We start from the raw sequence: 19,458 nt of genomic DNA on the forward strand, positions 1-19,458 counted from the left end.
GGAATTGTAGTTCAAGAGTCGGCAAGGTCGGCTAGAGGCGGGGTGTAGAAAGGACTCGTCGTCCCAGCGTGCCTTGTGCTTCAGCCCGCGCGCTCTCAGCTTCTCGCTCTCGCCCGCCCGCCTGCTCCCCTGCTAGATCGCGCTTTTGCTCGCGCTCTCCTCGCGGATCGAAGGGGCTCTAGCCACAGCCTGCGGCTGGAAGGGAGGCAGAGGCGGCGGCTCAGGGGAAACGAGGTTGCAGTGGTGGTGGTGGTGGTGGGAAGATGTCGGGCGAGGACGAGCAGCAGGAGCAAACTATTGCCGAGGACCTGGTCGTGACCAAGTATAAGATGGGGGGCGACATCGCCAACCGTGAGTGTGGGCCTCGGGGGTCCGGGGATCGAGGCTGAGAGGGGGAGGCAAGGGGGACGGGGCTGGGCTGGCTCCGGAGGGGCTGGAGCGGTGGGGTCATGCAGAGTGAGGTACTGAGGGCCCCTCTCCGGTCCGCTGGGGGTGGCGTGGTGGGAAGACTCCGTGTTGCGCCTGGGACCTGAGCCGCCAGGCCTGGGCTGGAGTCTGGGGAGGTGCGGGCCGGCTACCGGGAAGAGCGCAGAGCGAGGGTCCCCAGCCGTCTCGGACCTTAGGCCGTTAATCAGGAGTCGGGGTGCATCTTAAGCCCCTCACCCCTAGCTCCGGATCCCTGCCTTCTCTGGTTCTGGCAGCGGCAAGGCCACCTCGAAAAGGAAGCGCCCAGCTGTTGGCGACGGAAGCGCCCCTCTATTTTGTTTTGGCTCCGCGGCGTCAGGGGCCCAGCCGGCACGTGTCGCCGGGTTCCCATGCGGATCGCCGGCTCTCTTCTTCCGCTACCGTCCCTGACACCAGCTTCCTTACCACGTGCTTTACTGGAGTCTTGCGTTTTTTACTTCAACTCCTTAGCTGGTGGGGCCCCCTTCTACCCTTGGGCCAGCTCAGGGACCGTTGGAGGGAACTCCTGGAGATCTAACACAGCTCTTGAAGATCTATCTGGCTTTCCTTGAAGTTACTCATTACTACCAACTATCTGTGCAGATAGCCTTAGTTAGCCATCAAATTTGATTGTTCTCTGGGGCTTGTCAATTCTAGGAGTGTTTTGAGGTTCTCACCTCAACTAGGCAGTCTTGTGAATAGTACTGAAGGGGGGGGGGGCTACTGATTTTAGGGTCTCAGAAGTCATCCTCATTAGGACTGTGCTCTGACCTTAGCAGCTGCCTGCCGATCTAGGCAGATGTCTTATTTTCTATTTTCTCTCTCTCCAGTTCACCTTTTCACTTTAATACCCAGTTAGGAAGACAGAAAATGGTGGGGTTTGGGCTTTTAAATGGTTTTGACAGTAAAGATAGGTATTTAGGATTCCTTTAGTCCTATGGCAGAAAACCTGAGCCTTTCACACTTCCAAAGATTCACCAAAACCTAGATGACAAAAATCAAACCTGTAGTTCAGGATAGGCCATGGAGAGGAGGACATCCACTGAACAGAACATTGTTTTATAACATAATGAGCATTTAGTGTAGTCCCCCCGCTTTGGGATGCCTTTTAGTATTAGTGGCTTGAATTAGAAAAAAATGTTTTCCCTTGCAACTTACAACTCCGGGGCACTTGTGATCCCAGATACCAGTTTGAAACTTTTTTTGGGTCTTAACACCTCTTTGAGATGTGCTAAGATCTGTAAGCCATGAGCCTGTTGAAGCCCAGGAAACTTAGATTAAGTCCCCTTGGTTTATATACTAGTTGATGAGGAAATAAATTTACACAGATTGAGATTACTAACATCTAATTGGGGTGTCTGAGAAGGGAAGAAGGTAGCATTTAACAATGCATCAGCTTCGAGTCAGCATTTCTGTGTCTACCTTCCTGTTGTTCCTGACGCCTATAAATTTCTTCTAGTCTGCTTTGCAACATATGTTGGTTACCTTGGTGAGCACCCCCTTGAACTTCGTAACTGTCTTACCACGCTGCAGGGATCTTTGGAAGGTCTCCCTTGACTGGGGAGACAGATGGTGTTTATCCAGTTGTCACATTCTATAGGGAGGGAAGGGTGTGTTAATTTATTATTTTAGGAAAAGGAAGGTAGAAATTTAGTGATCATCGGTAGGTATATTCCAAGAGGCAAAACTTGTTCACTCTTTCAACCTTTGGGCAATGGCACTAGGGAATATTAGAAGCTCTAACTTTAGGTATTGTTTGGATGGTAACTTAGACAACACATGCAGGGCTGACATGGTGGGATTCTGTCCCCAGGGGTACTTCGGTCTTTGGTGGAAGCATCCTGCTCAGGTGTGTCGGTACTGAGCCTGTGTGAGAAAGGTGATGCCATGATTATGGAAGAGACAGGGAAAATTTTCAAGAAAGAAAAAGAAATGAAAAAAGGTAAAAAAAAAAAAAATCCCTCACTAATTCCCCAAGTTTGACCCTTATTCAGTCCTGTTTGTTTTATTGTAATGCTGTAACCCCTGCCCGAGCTTTGGTTGAGATATTTGGAAGTTTGGAATGGCAGGTGGGATACAAGCAGTTTCCTACCCAATCCAAACTGATTAAACAGGCAAGACCCTGAAGAAAATCCTTCCATTTTTCTGAGGGGCAGCAGGACTCCAAGAGAGATTGGGCGAGAGAGACAGCAAGGCAGTAAGGCTGATGATTGTCTCTTTACAGGTATTGCCTTTCCCACCAGCATTTCAGTAAATAACTGTGTATGTCACTTCTCCCCTTTGAAGAGCGACCAGGACTATATTCTCAAGGAAGGTGACTTGGTAAAAATGTAAGCTTAAGCCATTTTAGAGCACTTATCTTTTTCCTAAGCATTTGCGTAGTGCCAGTTGCTAATACTGTGCTCTGCTCTTGCCTTTTAGTGACCTTGGGGTCCATGTGGATGGCTTCATCGCTAATGTGGCTCACACTTTTGTGGTTGACGTAGCTCAGGTAGGTGGCCTGCTTTGAACTCTTCCACCTGTGGAGAATGGGGGAGAATAGCTGCTGCTTGCTTCTTATTCCCACCCCCTACCACCAAATACGTCTTGAGAGAGTCCCTAGAGAAATAAAAGGAGAAAAGTGTTTTCTCTCCCACTCATTGGCTAGCCTTGCATAGTGACCGGTTGAGTTAAAGTGCTTTCCTGATTGCATTTCCTTATCCACAGGGGACCCAAGTAACAGGGCGGAAAGCAGATGTCATTAAGGCAGCTCACCTTTGTGCTGAAGCTGCCCTGCGCCTGGTCAAACCTGGAAACCAGGTAAGCTGTTTAGTCCCAGCTCCAAAGATGATAGAGCTAAAGATGCATTAGTCATCTATAGCTATTCTCTTGAATCTGAGTTGCTAGCTTCTCCTGCAGCTCCCTTATAAAGCAGTTTTTTTTTTTTTTTTTTTTTTTTTTTAAGTAAGCTGTATACCCAAGGTGGGTTTTGAATTCACAGCCTGAGATCAAGAGTCGCCTGCTCTGCTGAGTGACCCAGCCAGGCACCCCTGATACAAACAGCTCTTTAAAGTTCATTGTATCTTGGGGCACTTGGGTGGCTCAGTGAGTTAAGCCTCTGCCTTTGGCTCAGGTCATGATCTCAGGGTCCTGGGATCAAGTTCTGTATTTGGGGGGCGGGGCTCTGCTCAGCAAGGAGCCTGCTCCCCGCTCCCCCCTGCCACGCCTGCCTCTCTGCCTACTTGTGATCTCTCTCTCTCTCTCTCTGTCAAATAAATAAATCTTTATTTTTTTTGTTAGTTGTATCTTAGAATGGGATTTCTGAAAGAGAAGAGACAGTTGACTAAACAGCAGTTAACTCTGAGTGCCTATCATAGATAAGTTCCATGCTTGGTGTATGGGAATATATGGTCCTTTCTTTATGGAGCCTAGAGATCCTTCCTTATTCATGTTTTGGATGTGCATCTTTTTCTAAAATAGTTTGAAGTATATCATAGTAAAACACATGGAAAAAAGAAAAAGTCTTTTTTCCCCCTTTTCCAAGTAACTTAATTACTTAACTAATCTCTGTACCCACCGTGGGGCTCAAACTCACATCCCTAGGATCAAGAGTGATCCTTCCAACTAAGCCAGTTAGGTACCCCCCCCCCAAAAAAAAACTCAACTTTAAAAGCTTATAAGACAGAAATCATCGTACCAGTAGACTGGTGGCAGAGAGGGGCCAAAAGTTAGTTCTGTGCCTTGCAAGACAATATTAGGAAGCCCAGCAATTAGGAACTGTCATGAATTAATACAATTTTACATTTAGATTATGAGTGGAGATATTTTTTCTAGCATTTCATTCTTCAGGGTCCTGTTCAGTACTTAAAGCTTCCTGCCTTTTTTCCCCATGCTCTCTTGTTCTTCATCCTTTTAATCAGTTTGTACCTTATCCCCGTCGTTACTCAGTTGCATCATTTTTACTTAAACCTCTGTCTTGGTTTCCTTATAATGGTACCTACTTCATACAGCTGTTATGAAGCACTTGAAGAGTGCCTGGCACATAGTAAGCACTTGTGTTGGCTGTAATTACTTTGCACATTGATTTTTTTTTTTTTTCTTTATATACTAACTACTGTGTTTCTCCCCTAGAAGGCAGTGTCCTATAGTGGCTATTGTATAGTTAGGACATAGATCAGAATTCTGGGTTCTTGCCCTGTTGCCACCCCTTACTGTTTAAAAATTACTTTGAGGGGAGCGCCTGGGTGGCTCAGTGTGTTAAGACTCTGCCTTCGGCTTGGGTCATGGTCCCAGGGTCCTAGGATCGGGCCCCGCATTGGGCTCTCTGCTCGGCTGAGAGCCTGCTTCCTCCTCTCTCTGCCTGCCTCTCTGCCTACTTGTGATCTCTGTCAAATAAATAAATAAAATTTTAAAAAATAATAATAACTTTGAGGGCACCTCGGTGGCTCAGTTGGTTGGGCGAATGCCTTCGGCTCAGGTCATGATCCTGGAGTCCCGGGATCGAGTCCTTCATTGGGCTGTCTGCGTGGCGGGGAGTCTGCTTCTCCTTCTGACCCTTCCACTTCTCATGCTTGCTCTTTCTCTCTCAATGTCTCTCAAATAAAAATAAATAAAGTTTCATCCCTTTGTCATACATACATCTCCTTCTTTAAAAAATAAATAAATAGGGGTGCCTGGGTGGCTCAGTCATTAAGCGTCTTCCTTTGGCTCGGGTCATGATCCCAGAGTCCTGGGATCAAGCCCCGCATCGGGCTCCCTGATCGTCAGGAGGCCTGCTTCTCCCTTTCCTACTCCCCCTGCTTGTATTCCCTCTCTTGCTGTGTTTCTCTCTGTCAAATAAATAAATAAAGTCTAATACATAAATAAATAGATAAATAAATAAAAATAGCTTTGAATTCTGATTTCCTCATCTACAAAAAAGGAAAAATAAAATTGTCCCTTATTATCACAGCGTTGTTGTGACAATTGAGATGAGCCTTATAAAGTACCTAACACATAGTTTAATAATAGTAGTTTTGTTTAATGAAACAAATGAAATAGCTTAGATGGGGATCAGATCATATTCGAAAGAGGTAAAAAAGGGATAATCAGAGCTTGTTGTCCCCCTCTAAACAGAGATCTTGGAATAAACACTGGATTTGTCAGATTTATCATCAGAAAACCTGAGTTTTTTCCAGTTTCTTTCAGTTAACTGGCTTACCCCTGGGCAGATCTCTTAACTTTTCTGAGCCTCAGTTTCTATATCTTCTAAATTGGGATATGGGATATGGATCTACCCTATCCACTTTTAAGAATTGTTTAGTTAGACCATCTTTTTGAAAGCACTTTGTAAAATAATAAGCAGACATGTGGTATTGTTAGGTAGTAGGGGTAATAGGGCTATGAAATGAAAAACCAGTGAGAATCATTGCTCTTGATGGAGGATATGGGGATTCTTAGTTCTTTTATCCTTTTCATTTGCATGGTAGAGAACTTTTTGGCCCCTCATACGTATCTCACCTGTTATTTGATCTTGTACTTCTAGAACACACAAGTGACAGAAGCCTGGAACAAGGTTGCCCACTCGTTTAATTGCACACCAATAGAAGGTGAGACCTCACATAACAGGGTTGAGGGTCTAAGTGCTTTAGTAGAATTAAGGATTTTGTTCCTTTGAGGACCCATCCTGGCTCTAGCACAGTCTAAGCCAAAACCCTTACTACCCCGAGTTTTCATAACCAGGCATTTTCCCTTCATTGCCTGCTCCATCAAATGATGTAGGTGGGTGGATTTGGAAACCTTTTGGGATTCTAGATGGCTTTGTCCTGTCTACAGGTATGTTGTCTCATCAATTGAAGCAGCATGTCATCGATGGAGAGAAAACAATTATCCAGAATCCCACAGACCAGCAGAAGTAGGTGCCAGTTCCACCCTTCACCTTTCCTCCATCTGACACTACTCATAGTGTTTTCTTCCATACTCCCAGCCTCATTGTGTCTGCCTTCTACTTCAAACTCCAGGAACTACTCATTGTTTTTATGATTCCCTTTTTATTTCTTTTAGGAAGGACCATGAAAAAGCTGAATTTGAGGTACATGAAGTATATGCTGTGGATGTTCTTGTCAGCTCAGGAGAGGGCAAGGTGAGGAGAGGTTGCCAGAGCTAGCAAAGAGGGGTGACTGAGTGTGTATCCTGAGAGCACCAGCCCAAACATGACCTAACTTATTACTCTTTTAGGCGAAGGATGCGGGACAGAGAACCACCATTTACAAACGAGACCCTTCTAAACAGTATGGCCTGAAAATGAAAACTTCACGTGCCTTCTTCAGTGAGGTTGAAAGGCGTTTTGATGCCATGCCATTTACTTTAAGGTACTACAGCCTCACTTAGCAAGAACAGGACTTGGAACCGGTCTGACTCATAGACCACACACCCAGGAACACTGTTCCTTCTCCCAGCACACCCCCTCCCACCCTGCCCCTGCCTAGACTTGTAGCTCCAGCCTGCATGCACGCCTTCTCTCCCTCTCCCCATTGCCCTCTCATTGAAGGTAATGGGAAAGAGTGATCCTGAGCATGATTGCTGCCTGAGGGTAGGAGCTATTTAAAGCCATGAGGAAAATGCTAAGACTTGGTGGGGGTTAAGGAGACCTGAATTTGTCTTCCCCCACCAGAGCATTTGAAGACGAGAAGAAGGCCCGGATGGGTGTGGTGGAGTGCGCCAAACATGAACTGCTACAGCCATTTAATGTTCTCTATGAGAAGGAGGGTGAGTTCTGAGAGCTTTGCTTAGGAGCCCCTGGTTAGGGTCCCCTCCCTCTAGCTTACAGAAAAGAGTATGACGAGGGGGCATTTTACCAAAATACTTCCTTTCTCCTATAGGTGAATTTGTTGCCCAGTTTAAATTTACAGTCCTGCTCATGCCCAATGGCCCCATGCGGATAACCAGTGGTCCCTTTGAACCTGACCTCTACAAGTCTGAGATGGAGGTCCAAGATGCAGAGCTAAAGGTCAGTGTGTGATGGAAAGTGTGAGCACATGGCACCTGTCCTGGGAGTGAGGGTGAGGTGTCAACAAAGTCCTGAAAAGAGGTGTGATACTGAGAGTGACACTTCGTGTTTCCTCTGCATTGCTCAGAATTTGTTATCCTTCTTCCTCCTCTTGTCCAGGCCCTCCTCCAGAGTTCTGCAAGTCGGAAAACCCAGAAAAAGAAAAAAAAGAAGGTATGTTTTGATCTTTGCTGTCTGGCATGATGAACCTGATTCCTCTTTAGTCTACCTTCCTGGGTTGTGGTGGGCATACATATTTCTGTATAACCTTATTGCCTCCCTTCCCCCTCCTCCCACCTCAGCCCTGACCTAGAGCATTAGTATATTTTTGTCTTTGGTCTCCCAGATACTATTGCAAGTAGCTGGGAACTGAGAAGTCTTCCTCTCCTTTCCATGAATATAGGCCTCCAAGACTGCAGAGAATGCCACCAGTGGGGAAACATTAGAAGAGAATGAAGCTGGGGACTGAGGTGGGTCCCATCTCCCCAGCTTGCTGCTCCTGCCTCATCCCCCTCCCACCACACCCCAGGCTCTGTGAAGTGCAGTTCGTCTTCTCCACCCAGGACCGCCAACAGAGCAGGGTCTCCCTGCCCCCTTCCCTGTCCCCACCCCAACCCCTTCCAACAACAACCAGCTCCAACTGACTCTGGTCTTGGGAGGCCAGGCTTCCCAACCACTGAAGACTACTTTAAATAGAAAAGAGAAATTGAATAATAAAATCAGGAGTCAAAATTCATCGTCTTCAAGCCCCTCTTTCTAGCCTTTTTCTACTACTCTCTGCTTGGTCAAGGTTTATGGCCCTACACCAGAACAGGGAGAAGGCTAAAGTAGCCACCACCACTAAAAACTCAGCTGAAATTTTTTTATACCACTTTGGTATCAGCATTTTCCCATCTGTGGGGCTTGTTCCTCTCTTTTCCCACTCTCCCCAGGTATTTTATCAGGCTTCAAAATAGAGAGGAGCTATATTCCTCAGATTGTTTTTATTCACATGCGGCAGATTCCTTTTGTGATCCAGACTGTCTGGTTAGGCCCCTCTCATTTTTAGTAGGAGCCGGAGCCTGCATTTACCAAGGGATTCTCATCTGTCAAATGGATCCTCATTTGTAAATCTCTTTAGTCATTTTTGTTCCACAGGACCTTTTTTTTTTTTTTTTTTTTTTTTTTTGTCTTCACAAAGCTGTAAAGGAGTAATCCATCTCAACCTTGTCCATTTCTTTGGAGTCAGTGGGGGTGGTGCATTCCCCTGCTCCATTTTAGAAACCTGGGCTGGAAGCTCAACTGTGGTTTTGTTCCCTGTTTGAAATATTTTGACCTCCCTCCCTGAAAGAAAGACCAGGAACCGGAGGAGCAGACTGACTGAAGAGACAACTCCTAGCTTTTTGAAGCTGTGGACTTGGATTGGATGAATTGCTAGGGGTTTGGAGAGAAAGGTGATGGATTTCAGTACCTCTGGCATGTTGTCCCAGGGAACTAGGGCTCCCGCTAACTTATGAGGTTTTTAAACATGTTGAAAATGACATGGCGTTAAAATAAATTTGGATTTGCTCATAATCATGTGCCTTTGTATGCTGCTCTTATTTAATGGGAGGTGGGGGAAATGTTAGTTGATGTGATGGCCATTTGGAACTAGTTCTACATTCCCATATTCTGCCTTTCTAAAATGAGAGATAGTGTGGGTTGGGAAAAACCTAAATCCTGGGTTTTCTGAATGAAGACAGTACATTTTTTATGAAAGTTTCTGAATTTTTCTAAAGTCTTTTTTTTTTAAGATTTTATTTATTTATTTGACAGAGAGATCACAAGTAGGCAGTGAAGCAGGCAGAGAGAGTAGCGGGTAAGCAGGCTCCCTGCTGAGCAGAGAGCTCCACGCAGGGCTTCATCCCAGGACCCTGAGATCATGACCTGAGTGGAAGGCAGAGGCTTTAACCCACTGAGCTACCCAGGTGCCCCTAGAGTAACCTTGTTGGTGACAGTTTGGGATAAGGTGTACTGCAAAAAATAAAGCACTGTCTACAAATGTTTATTTTGATTTAGGAAGCCAGGAAGAATGCCTTTACTAGTATTCAATTTTTCAGGGCCAGTCTGAGATGGGTAATTTATTAGGCTATCTTAGATGTGAAACATTGCTGACCAGGATATCCTATAGTAAACAAAACTGGACATAGCTCCCTTCATAAGAGCTTATAGGCTGCAGTCAACCCCTGAACAATAGCATTTTTGACTTCCCAAAGCTTAATAAAGCCTGCTCTTGACCAGAAGCTATAGGATAACAGTTCATTAGCACATTTCACACGTTATATGCATTATATACTCCATTACAGAGCTAGGGAAAGCGAGAAAATCTAGAGAAAATGCATTTACATTATTGTGTGTATGGGCGCCTGGGTGGCTCAGTGGGTTAAGCCTCTGCCTGCAGCTCAGGTCAGGATCCCAGAGTCCTGAGATGGAGCCCTGCATCACATCTCTCACACACACAGAAACACACACCGGCTCTGCTCAGCAGGGAGTCTGCTTCTCTCTATCTGCCTGCCTCTCTGCCTACTTGTGATCTCTATCAAGTAACTAAATAAAATCTTTTTAAAAAAGGTTTACAGGGGCGCCTGGGTGGCTCAGTGGGTTAAGCCACTGCCTTCGGCTCAGGTCGTGATCTCAGGGTCCTGGGATCGAGTCCCGCATCGGGCTCTCTGCTCAGCAGGGAGCGTGCTTCCTCCTCTCTCTCTCTGCCTCTCTGCCTACTTGTAATCTCTCTCTGTCAAATAAATAAATAAAATCTTTAAAAAAAAAAAAAAGGTTTACAGTATTTTGTGTAGAAACTACACAGGTACCTGTACCAATGGCAGTCAAACCTGTGTTCAAGTGTCAACTGTAGTAGCCAATCAACAGGTGAAATCCTGGTGAACTTGATATAATGTGGCTGGGTTTTTTTATTCTCAAAAATTTTTCATCATCTGTATATGTGCTGCCGAAGCAAGCACAATTTTTCATATTCCGATGGTGACAATACTAGAACTACTTAAAATATTGGAACATGAGCCCTAAGTGTTAAAAACAAGAAACGTTTTTTTCCCGAGTTAAAAAGGTGAGGTGTTGGGGCGCCTGGGTGGCTCAGTGGATTAAGCCGCTGCCTTCGGCTCAGGTCATGATCTCGCATCGGGCTCTCTGCTCAGCGGGGAGCCTGCTTCCCTCTATCTCCCTCTCTGCCTGCCTCTCCGTCTGATTGTGATCTCTCTCTCTGTCAAATAAATAAATAAAATCTTAAAAAAAAAAAAAAGGTGAGGTGTTACTGTATAAATTATAAAGGGAAATTATGGAAAAAAGATGATCACAAACAGCCTTACAGTCTCTAACTATAGAAGTAAGGTGGGGGTGGGGGGCTCCTGGGTGGCTCAGTCGTTGAGCGTCTGCCTTCAGCTCAGGCCAGGATCCTGGTGTCCTGGAATGGAGCCCCGCACCAGGCTCTCTGCTCTCTCTGCCCCACTCCCCCTGCTTGTGTTCCGTCTGTGTTTCTCTCTTTGACAAAATCTTTGGGGGTTTTCTTAATATATTTAAAGATTTTATTCATTTATTTGACAGACAGAGACCACAAGTAGGCAGAGAGGCAGGCAGGCGGGTGGCGGGGGGGTGGGGAGGGGGAGCAGGCTCCCCGCTGAGCAGAGAGCCCGATTGGGGGGCTCAATCCCACGACCCTGGGATCAAGACCCGAGCTGAAGGCAGAGGCTTAACCAACTGAGCCACCCAGGTACCCCTAATCTTTGGGGTTTTTAAAAGATTTTTATTTATTAGAACGAGAGAGGGAACACAAGCAGGGGGAGTGGGAGAGGGAGAAAGAGGAGCCTGAGAGAGGAGCCTGATGCAGGGTTCGATTCCAGGACCCCAGGGGATCATGGTCTGAGCTGAAGGCAGACACTCAACGACTGAGCCACCCAGGCAGCCCGATAAATAAAATCTTACAAAGAAAAAAGGTGAAGTCTGTATAGTATGGGGTTCTTTTTCATCCTTCCTAAGTCAAGTTTCCCTATAGCAAAAACTATGGGTATGTTTTCCGAGTGCTTTTGACCTGACCATACCTTGTGACTGGAAGTTCTCTAACAGCAAACATTCTCACTCTAGAGAAGACAGCTGATCTAGCTTCCTCTGTCCATTGATTTGATCTTCACCCCGAGGTAGAGGGAAAGTCACGGAAGTATTTTCTGAACAAGCTGCATTGTGCCCAGGAACCTTGTGACATTCAGCCTCAGGTATTGTGGGGAAAGACCTAACGGAGTTGACAAGGAAAAAGCGTTGATCTAAATGACAAAGGTCTCTTTTTGTAGTATGAAGGCTTTCTCGACTCCCCACTTTACATCCTCCCAAGTAATCTTAGGACCTTCGTAAGTTCCGTGATAGAATCTCCCTAAAGCAATTTAGAAAACAAACCAGTAAAACAAATTGGGAATTTTTGTAGACTCCGCACCTATCCATAATAAAATGGAGGGTATCCCGCGAAACTCTTAACTCCCATGAAGCAGTGAGGGGGAAGGCGGAAGTCGCTATCGTATGCTCGTCCGCACGTCTCGGTCCCATATTGGAAATATGTGCTCATGTTGAAATAATACAATGTCCTCATAATAAAACTGGGCGAGGGGAATTTTGTAACGCAAATAAAATGTTTCCAAGAGAACTGTTAACGCAATCACTTAATCCGGCACCTGAAAGGCCACTGTTACTCTACTTCGGCAGCCCCGCCCCTCGAAGGAAGATCCAAACAGCGGAAGTGACGACACAGCTCTCCGTTAAATAGCTGGAGGCGGCCCGCCGCCGCTCTCTCGGCCTTAGCGCCATCTTCTTGGGTAAGTGTTGTTTGTTCCTGTGTTGGCATTCCGTGCACAATCCATTAACATCTGATCTCTACATTTGCCATCATTACAGCAAACTAATTGTAGCCTTTTTCTCTTTACCTGTAGAAACCTCTGCACCATGAGAGCCAAGGTAAGCAGTTCCTGGCAGTAAGCTGAGGCAATGATGGTGATGGGTGATGGGTGGAGGGATCGCCAGGCAAGAGAAGTCCGCCATGGTTCCGAGCCGCTGGGTTCTCAAGGGTGCCCAAGAGCTAGTAGGGGAGGAAAAATAATTTGGGGAGAAGCAGAGGAGGGGAGTAAGTACTGTGGGTAGAGGGGGCGGGAGTAGAAAAGCGCACGCAAGATTCAGGTTTATATCCGCGGGTGAGAGTGGAAGTCCAAATTGATAGGGTTACTGCGACTAAGCTCTCCTACTTAGGAACCCGCCAGGTTTTAAATAATGTCCTTCACACCCCTGCCTAGACCTGTACTAAAGCTAATCTCTTGTTTTATTCACTGCGTCTGGTTATGATCGATTGCCAGTGGAGGAAGAAGCGAATGCGCAGGTATGTTAACACTTGACCGTCCGAAACAGGAAAAGGGAAGTGCAGTGTGCCTTGGACAAGACGTGGGAGGAGTATTTGGTTTAGAAATATAAAAGAACTTCGGTGAAAAACAATTCTAAGTATTGACTTTACTAGTACGGGATTGAACACAATAAAGATGGTAGGACCGAAGTGCTCGTTTGTTTTGCTATCCCAGGTATCTGATGCACATTTTTAGGATGGGAGGGAAAGACAATTTGGGTTTGTGGGCAGGAGATGTATTTCCGTGTCTGCTTTTCAGGCTGAAGCGTAAAAGAAGAAAGATGAGGCAGAGGTCCAAGTAAACCGCTAACTTGTGCACCGGTGGAGCCACAGGAGCAGAAATATGGAAAGCCAGAGGCCAGGGACGCTGTTACCAATTGTTGGGCTGCATGCCTACTCTCTAGAGCTTGATTCAATGGATCTAGACCATCCATCGCCGTCTGATCGCAGCTACCACCTTTGAGAGACCCGCCTTGTTCATACCAAAACCGACTCTTTTGGCCCTTTGCCCTGGACCTGTGACTTTTCGGGACTGTTTTCATTTGTGGCTGAATGTAACACGTGTACAATAAATCATCTCTTCTGCTGTCTTAGCTGAAGGAAAAAAATGGTTTTGTCTGATACGTGGTTTTTATGGTTCCATTGGCTGGGGTTCTGGATCACTGGAGCAGATCTTGAATACCCTGTGCTGTAGAGTGTCACGCCACATGGGCTACAGCCGGGTTGTGAATCTGGCCCTGGCCAACCGGCCCCACGGCTCTCGGAGCTACATAACAGGGTGGCCCTTCCCGTATTAGGGTAGTACACGCAAGGGGACGGGTTTCAACCTGGTTCGCGACCAAGTTAGGGGCAAACGACGATCCCTCCCCAACTCTTGTCAGAACCCCGGTTACTAAGTTCCCGCTTTGGGGGTCTTACTGTGCTGCTGGGTTGGGTTGCTATGGTGACACGCAAAGCTTGCTGGGAACTTCCTGCGGCTAGTCGCTAGCCGCACAAGTACTTTGCGCACCATAGAGTAGTTCCGGGTCTGTAGCTAGAGCGTCATTTCTTCCGCAGGAAGCGGAAGGGCGATAGGGTAGGCGGCTCTTTGTCGAAGCTACAGGACCGGCAGGCGGCAGCAGCAACTACGGCGGCGGCGGCAGGTGAGGGAGGCGGGAGACTTAGGTGGAGGCCGCGCCCGGAGGGGAGGAGTCGGGGCCGGCTCAGCAGCTGGGCTCGACCGGGCTACACAAGGCCCCCCAGGACCGAGCTGTTTCTTTCTCACGCCCCAGGGCCGAACCCTTTTTCTGACTGACCCTGCTTCGCGAGCAAACGCCAGCTTCGTGACGTCACAGCCCTGCCCATCCCCGCAGCTTGATGTCACCTGGAGTCCCCCCTTCCCGCTTCACTTATGCTTCCTTAATGTCTTCTTCGTCTGGTTCACGGCTGAGCGCCGGTCGCACTGCACAGAACCTGGCAAACTAGAAGACTTGCTGTGGGAAACTCCTAGGACTTTCCCCCCAAACTCTGGGGTGTCGCGAAGCGTCATAATCACCGCCTCCAAGTCTAATCAGCCATCCCATTGCACTGTCAGTTGCTGCCCTTGCACGGCTCCCCATTCGTAGTGAATTAACTTCAAGCCTAGGCCGGGCTCTGATCCCCACATCTTCCTTCATCTTGAGGCAGGGCACCTCTCACCCTTTGGTCACCCAGGGCTGGTTTTCCAACCCATTCTCCTAGGCTCTCCAGATTAGTTCTGTCTTATTCTTCTTACTGACAACTTCTCCCTTTGACAGGTGAAGTTCAGCTTGAACTCGCAGGAAACCTTGGAAGTGTTCAGAGCTCTTGCCATTTTGTCAAACTTCTTTATTTTAACGTCTTATAGTTCTGTTCTTACCCCTTCTCCCACCCAAGTCTCTCGTTTTTTATTCCTGTTCAGAACCCAGCAGTGATGTGGAGGTGGAGAACCACAGGAGCCCCGGACTTCACCTGAGCTACCTCAGGTATTGAACTATCCTGGGAGAGTTGGGTGGGGAGGAGTATTATATCTGATTATCAGCCTCTGGTGGGAGCTGCAGCATGGTTCAGACTCAGAGAGATGGTATTTATTTTTTTACCAGGTCCTTTCACTTTTAGTAAAAGTTTGATTCTTCCTTAATATCCTTCTTTTTTCCGGGACGCCTGGGTGGCTCAGTTGGTTAATATCCTTCTTTTTTCCTTGGTTGTTTCGATTTGGGGACTACATCCTTTTGGAGGAAGAGGATCCCTCTTCTTTTACAGATTTACCTGTAATTCTGGTCTCTGATCTGGTTGGTTTATTTTAGGAAGGTTTAAAGGCAAAGTCAAGGCAATGGAAAAGGTAGTTGGGGGGAGATGAAGACCAAAGAAACCAGTAAAGATTTCCTTATACTCAAGTGGAAACAGTATGAAGTTTTTCTATTTGAACAGCAGGGGGAGCCTGATCACTGCCTTAGAAAGGCTTATGAGGTCAGACACGTGGTGGCAGGGACTCCTAGTCTTTTTGGGGGTGGGGAGAGGGGAGGGCTCGAACCAGGGCAGTGGACTGACATTCCAGAGCTCTCTTGGGAAAGAGGAGACTTAAAAAGCTTTTATAGAGTCTATAAATAAAGAGGATCTTTATGGGGTGAGGAATGGTGTGGTTTGATGTCAGTGGGATCTAATGGGGAATGAAAGGGGTGTGTAGAATGGAAAAGAAAGGTCACTGGTTCTTGTGAAATTAACTCCTTCCTCCCACCTTGGTCTTACCGCAGATGGTTTTGTCCTTTGGGGGTCTAGAAGTGGAGATTCCAGCTGTAGAACTCTTACCCTGAAATGGAGTAGAGGGGGTTGACCACATGGATTGACCACAGTGGTGAGCTGGGAGGGAATACTAAAAAATGATAGATTTAGGGACTGCCCTCAAGCTGGTGACACCAGTCTCTTAGGACTTCCTGGGGTGTAGAGATCTGATACTTCACAGTGCCCTCATGTAAAAGAGGGGTTAAAAGAAGTTTTGTCTGCAGTGTCCCATTATTCAGAGCCCTAGTAAGCTCACCAGCCCATCTTGGCCACTTCCCAGTCTCCTCCTAACCTATTGAGACACTGAGACAGCAGTTTTAATTTCACTTCCTCAACTTTAATAAGGTCAGCTCGGAAGGGGAAATAAAACCCAACACTCTTTTCTCCTTGCCCCCTCTTTGGCCTAACATCATTGGTGGGATGAGGTGGCTTCACCCCAGCTCCCTCCCTCCCCACCCCATTAGCCAGGCTAGTGTGAATCATTCTGAACCAGACCAGGTGCACAAGGGCCTGGGCGGGACTTCTGACAAGCCAGCCAGTCCAGCCAGAATTCTCATCCCTTAGATTTTCCACCTCCAAAGCCATTGCCCCTCTGGCCTGCTTTTTGCTGGACTGCCTGCTCTATAGCTGGGAAGAATGTGGCCTCTCTGGAAGATTCCTGTTTGACACGGTTCTCCTCTTTCCTAGTGGTCACCAAGGGTGGCAAGAAAAAGAAGAAAGCCCTGAGTTGGGGGGGACCAGGATGCCTGACCGGGACAGCTATGCCAACGGCACTGGGAGCAGCAGTGGAGGCCCTGGAGGCGGTGGCAGTGAGGAGGCCAGTGGGGCAGGGGCAGGCAGTGGCGGGGCCAGCTCAGATGCCATCTGTAGAGACTTCCTAAGGAATGTGTGCAAGCGAGGCAAGCGTTGCCGCTATCGTCATCCAGACATGAGTGAGGTATCCAACTTGGGGGTGAGCAAAAATGAGTTCATCTTCTGCCATGACTTCCAGAACAAGGAGTGTAGCCGCCCAAACTGCCGATTCATCCATGGCTCCAAGGAGGATGAGGATGGTTATAAGAAGACAGGAGAGCTTCCCCCTCGGCTGAGGCAGAAAGTGGCAGCGGGCCTGGGCCTTTCACCGGCTGACCTGCCCAATGGCAAGGAGGAGGTCCCTATCTGCCGTGACTTTCTCAAGGGTGACTGCCAGAGAGGAGCCAAGTGCAAGTTCCGCCACCTGCAACGGGATTTTGAGTTTGACGCTCGGGGTGGAGGAGGCAGCGGTGGCGGTGGCTCAGCAGGCCCGGTACCCCCAGGACGACGTCATGACCTCTATGATATCTACGACCTCCCTGACAGGGGCTTTGAGGACCACGAGCCAGGCCCCAAGCGCCGGCGAGGTGGATGCTGCCCCCCAGATGGCCCCCATTTTGAATCCTATGAATATAGTCTGGCTGCACCGAGAGGCGTGGAGTGCAGGCTGCTGGAGGAGGAGAATGCCATGCTCAGGAAGCGGGTGGAGGAGCTAAAGAAGCAGGTCAGCAACCTGCTGGCCACCAATGAGGTACTGCTGGAACAAAATGCCCAGTTCCGCAATCAGGCCAAGGTCATGACCCTGAGCTCTACTGCACCAGCGACGGAGCAGACTCTGGCCCCCACCGTGGGCACTGTTGCCACTTTTAACCATGGCATTGCCCAGACTCACACTACTCTCAGCAGCCAGGCTCTACAGCCTCGCCCTGTATCCCAGCAAGAACTGGTGGCCCCCACTGGAGCTCCAGCTGCTCCCCCAACTAATGCTGCACCTCCTGCTGCTCCACCACCCCCACCCCCACACTTGAACCCAGAGATCACGCCATTGTCGGCTGCTCTGGCTCAAACAATTGCCCAGGGGATGGCACCCCCACCTGTCTCCATGGCTCCCGTGGCTGTATCTGTGGCTCCTGTGGCCCCTGTGGCTGTATCGATGGCCCAGCCCTTGGCGGGAATCACGATGAGCCACACCACCACTCCCATGGTGACTTACCCCATCGCTTCCCAGAGCATGCGTATCACAGCCATGCCACACTGAGGGGGCTAATGGACACTCCCGGGGTATAGCCTCCCAGGGCTGGGGTCGAGGGGCCCTTACCCGCTCGCCTAGCCCTCCCAGGCCCTGTCTGAAGGGCTCACTTAAGAACTAGGATGAGAGACTACAAGGAGTTTGCTTTTTGAGAAGGGATTGGGCTGGTCTGTTTTCTCTCACCTCCCTTTTATGAGGGTCCTCTTGTCCATCTTCCTTCAAGCCTCACAGAGGGGGGCTTGCGTAGGAGTGCAGACTGAAGCCAGCAGAGAGGAAGGACTGACCGAGGGGCTGTATGTCCCCTGATGGGAAGATGGGGACATCCTGGTCTTGTCCTCTCTTCTGCATAGCACAGGTTTCAGCACTGGCTTTGTAAGAAAAAACAAAAACAAAAAACCCTGCCTAGAGGGAAAGCCAGGAAAGATTGGGAAGCGGGTGGCCAGGAGAGAAGGCCTGATTGGAGCCTTTAGACAATTGGAGGCCTAGCGGAGTTGGACAATACAGGAACTGTTCCTGGGCCCATGGGAAGGTGGGGACCATAGTACTCCAGCCCAAAGACGAGGGGAGCTTTTCTTACCTTGGCTTGGCCTGGAAATCCATAGGGCAGGGCCCACCACTTTCCAAAGAAATAAAAAAAGAATTATTTTTAACAAATGGAGGCAGTGAAAACTTGCTTAGATATTCTGTATGGAAGATAGGAGCGGTAAATAGATCTCATGCCAAAATGGGATAAAGACCCCCCCACCCTCACATAGTTTGGGTAAGGTTGGACTGAGGTCAGGTGAAGGGTAGAGACCCAGAATAAGACCAAATGGGGCTTTGTGGGGTAAAAACACTGGAGCCACCCAGTCTAGTTTAAAAATAGTCCCATCTGTTTCTGGTTTCTATCTGCATGTACTACTCCCAGGATACCTTAGTAACCAGGGCTCCTGGGGTCATTTAGGGGGGCAGGTACTAAGGAGGGTGGCTGTGCTGGGAAATGGCAGTGGGCTATGTATTGACAGATCCTTTCCTTATTCAAACAGTAGGGCAGGTGGCAGTTGCTCTCTGAGTTGTTGATGGCAGTTAATATCCCCCATCCCTTCCTCAGTTACAATGCCTTAAGCCTTCAAGGCTTGGGAGGTGCTAGGAAAAGGAAAGTTCTTCTGGGGACACGAGCCTCGGTGTTCATCTCTTCCCACTGCCTCCAAAAAGAACCACAGAGGTTTAAAATCCATTTTTAAGAGTCAGTAAGGCCAGGGACCCCCATAGCCAATCCTCAGTTCCTCCTGAGCTCATGGTTGATGTAGGGGAAACAACTCAGGTGTCTGATGGGACAGTGGATTTGGGGTAGAGAAAGTGATCCTGAGTTATGCTTCCCCCATTGTATCTCCTGCTACCTCTTGCTTTCTTGTCTGGTTGATTACTCAGGTTACACCTGGGGTTGGAGATGGTGGGCTAAGTCAAGGTTGGTCATAAAAAAAGAAAAATGGCCTAAAGACTAAAAGTGGTCAAATACTGAAATACTGTTTGTGGACTTTAGAAACCACACGTTGATAAGCTTAATGTTGATTTTTTTTTTTTTTTTTGGCACAATTCTGGATTATTAAAAGAGATGGTTTATAAACATTTAGAGACAAATGTGATCATAGATACCAACATGAGTTCATCCCAGCCAAATCCTGACTGTTTTCTTTTTGCTGAGTATCTCTAAAGAGATAGTTGGGAAACTGTAGACATTGTATGTTCTTTATTAACATAAGACCAGCTAAAGGCCACCAGGAATACACCTATAGCCAAATA

The 19,458-nt window shown here is 47.8% G+C and overlaps 2 protein-coding genes across 3 annotated transcripts; both read left to right on the forward strand.

Moving 5' to 3' along the window:
* The first annotated feature begins 263 nt into the window (after positions 1 to 263).
* PA2G4 (proliferation-associated 2G4) lies at positions 264 to 9,004 on the forward strand. The gene is made up of 13 exons (XM_032348593.1): positions 264 to 351; positions 2,258 to 2,386; positions 2,669 to 2,774; positions 2,866 to 2,935; positions 3,151 to 3,243; positions 5,948 to 6,011; positions 6,238 to 6,316; positions 6,466 to 6,544; positions 6,640 to 6,773; positions 7,076 to 7,170; positions 7,284 to 7,411; positions 7,571 to 7,624; positions 7,854 to 9,004. The coding sequence occupies exons 1-13, from the start codon at positions 264 to 266 to the stop codon at positions 7,917 to 7,919; spliced, it is 1,185 nt and encodes a 394-aa protein (XP_032204484.1). The 3' UTR covers positions 7,920 to 9,004.
* Positions 9,005 to 12,196: 3,192 nt separating this feature from the next.
* ZC3H10 (zinc finger CCCH-type containing 10) lies at positions 12,197 to 19,060 on the forward strand. 2 transcript variants are annotated; one of them, XR_004286986.1, is made up of 6 exons: positions 12,197 to 12,282; positions 12,397 to 12,421; positions 12,814 to 12,836; positions 13,117 to 13,999; positions 14,776 to 14,839; positions 16,627 to 16,641. XR_004286986.1 is itself a non-coding variant. In XM_032348592.1 (3 exons), the coding sequence occupies exon 3, from the start codon at positions 16,378 to 16,380 to the stop codon at positions 17,683 to 17,685; it is 1,308 nt and encodes a 435-aa protein (XP_032204483.1). In that variant the 5' UTR covers positions 13,894 to 13,999; positions 14,776 to 14,839; positions 16,323 to 16,377; the 3' UTR covers positions 17,686 to 19,060. The 2 variants fall into 2 exon arrangements, 1 of the variants encoding a protein (XP_032204483.1); XM_032348592.1 differs by lacking the exons at positions 12,197 to 12,282; positions 12,397 to 12,421; positions 12,814 to 12,836 and having other exon boundaries at positions 13,894 to 13,999; positions 16,323 to 19,060.
* The last annotated feature ends 398 nt before the right edge of the window (positions 19,061 to 19,458 follow it).

This window comes from Mustela erminea, chromosome 6 (genome assembly GCF_009829155.1).
Source record: "Mustela erminea isolate mMusErm1 chromosome 6, mMusErm1.Pri, whole genome shotgun sequence".
In the NCBI taxonomy this organism is placed as follows: Eukaryota; Metazoa; Chordata; class Mammalia; order Carnivora; family Mustelidae; genus Mustela; species Mustela erminea.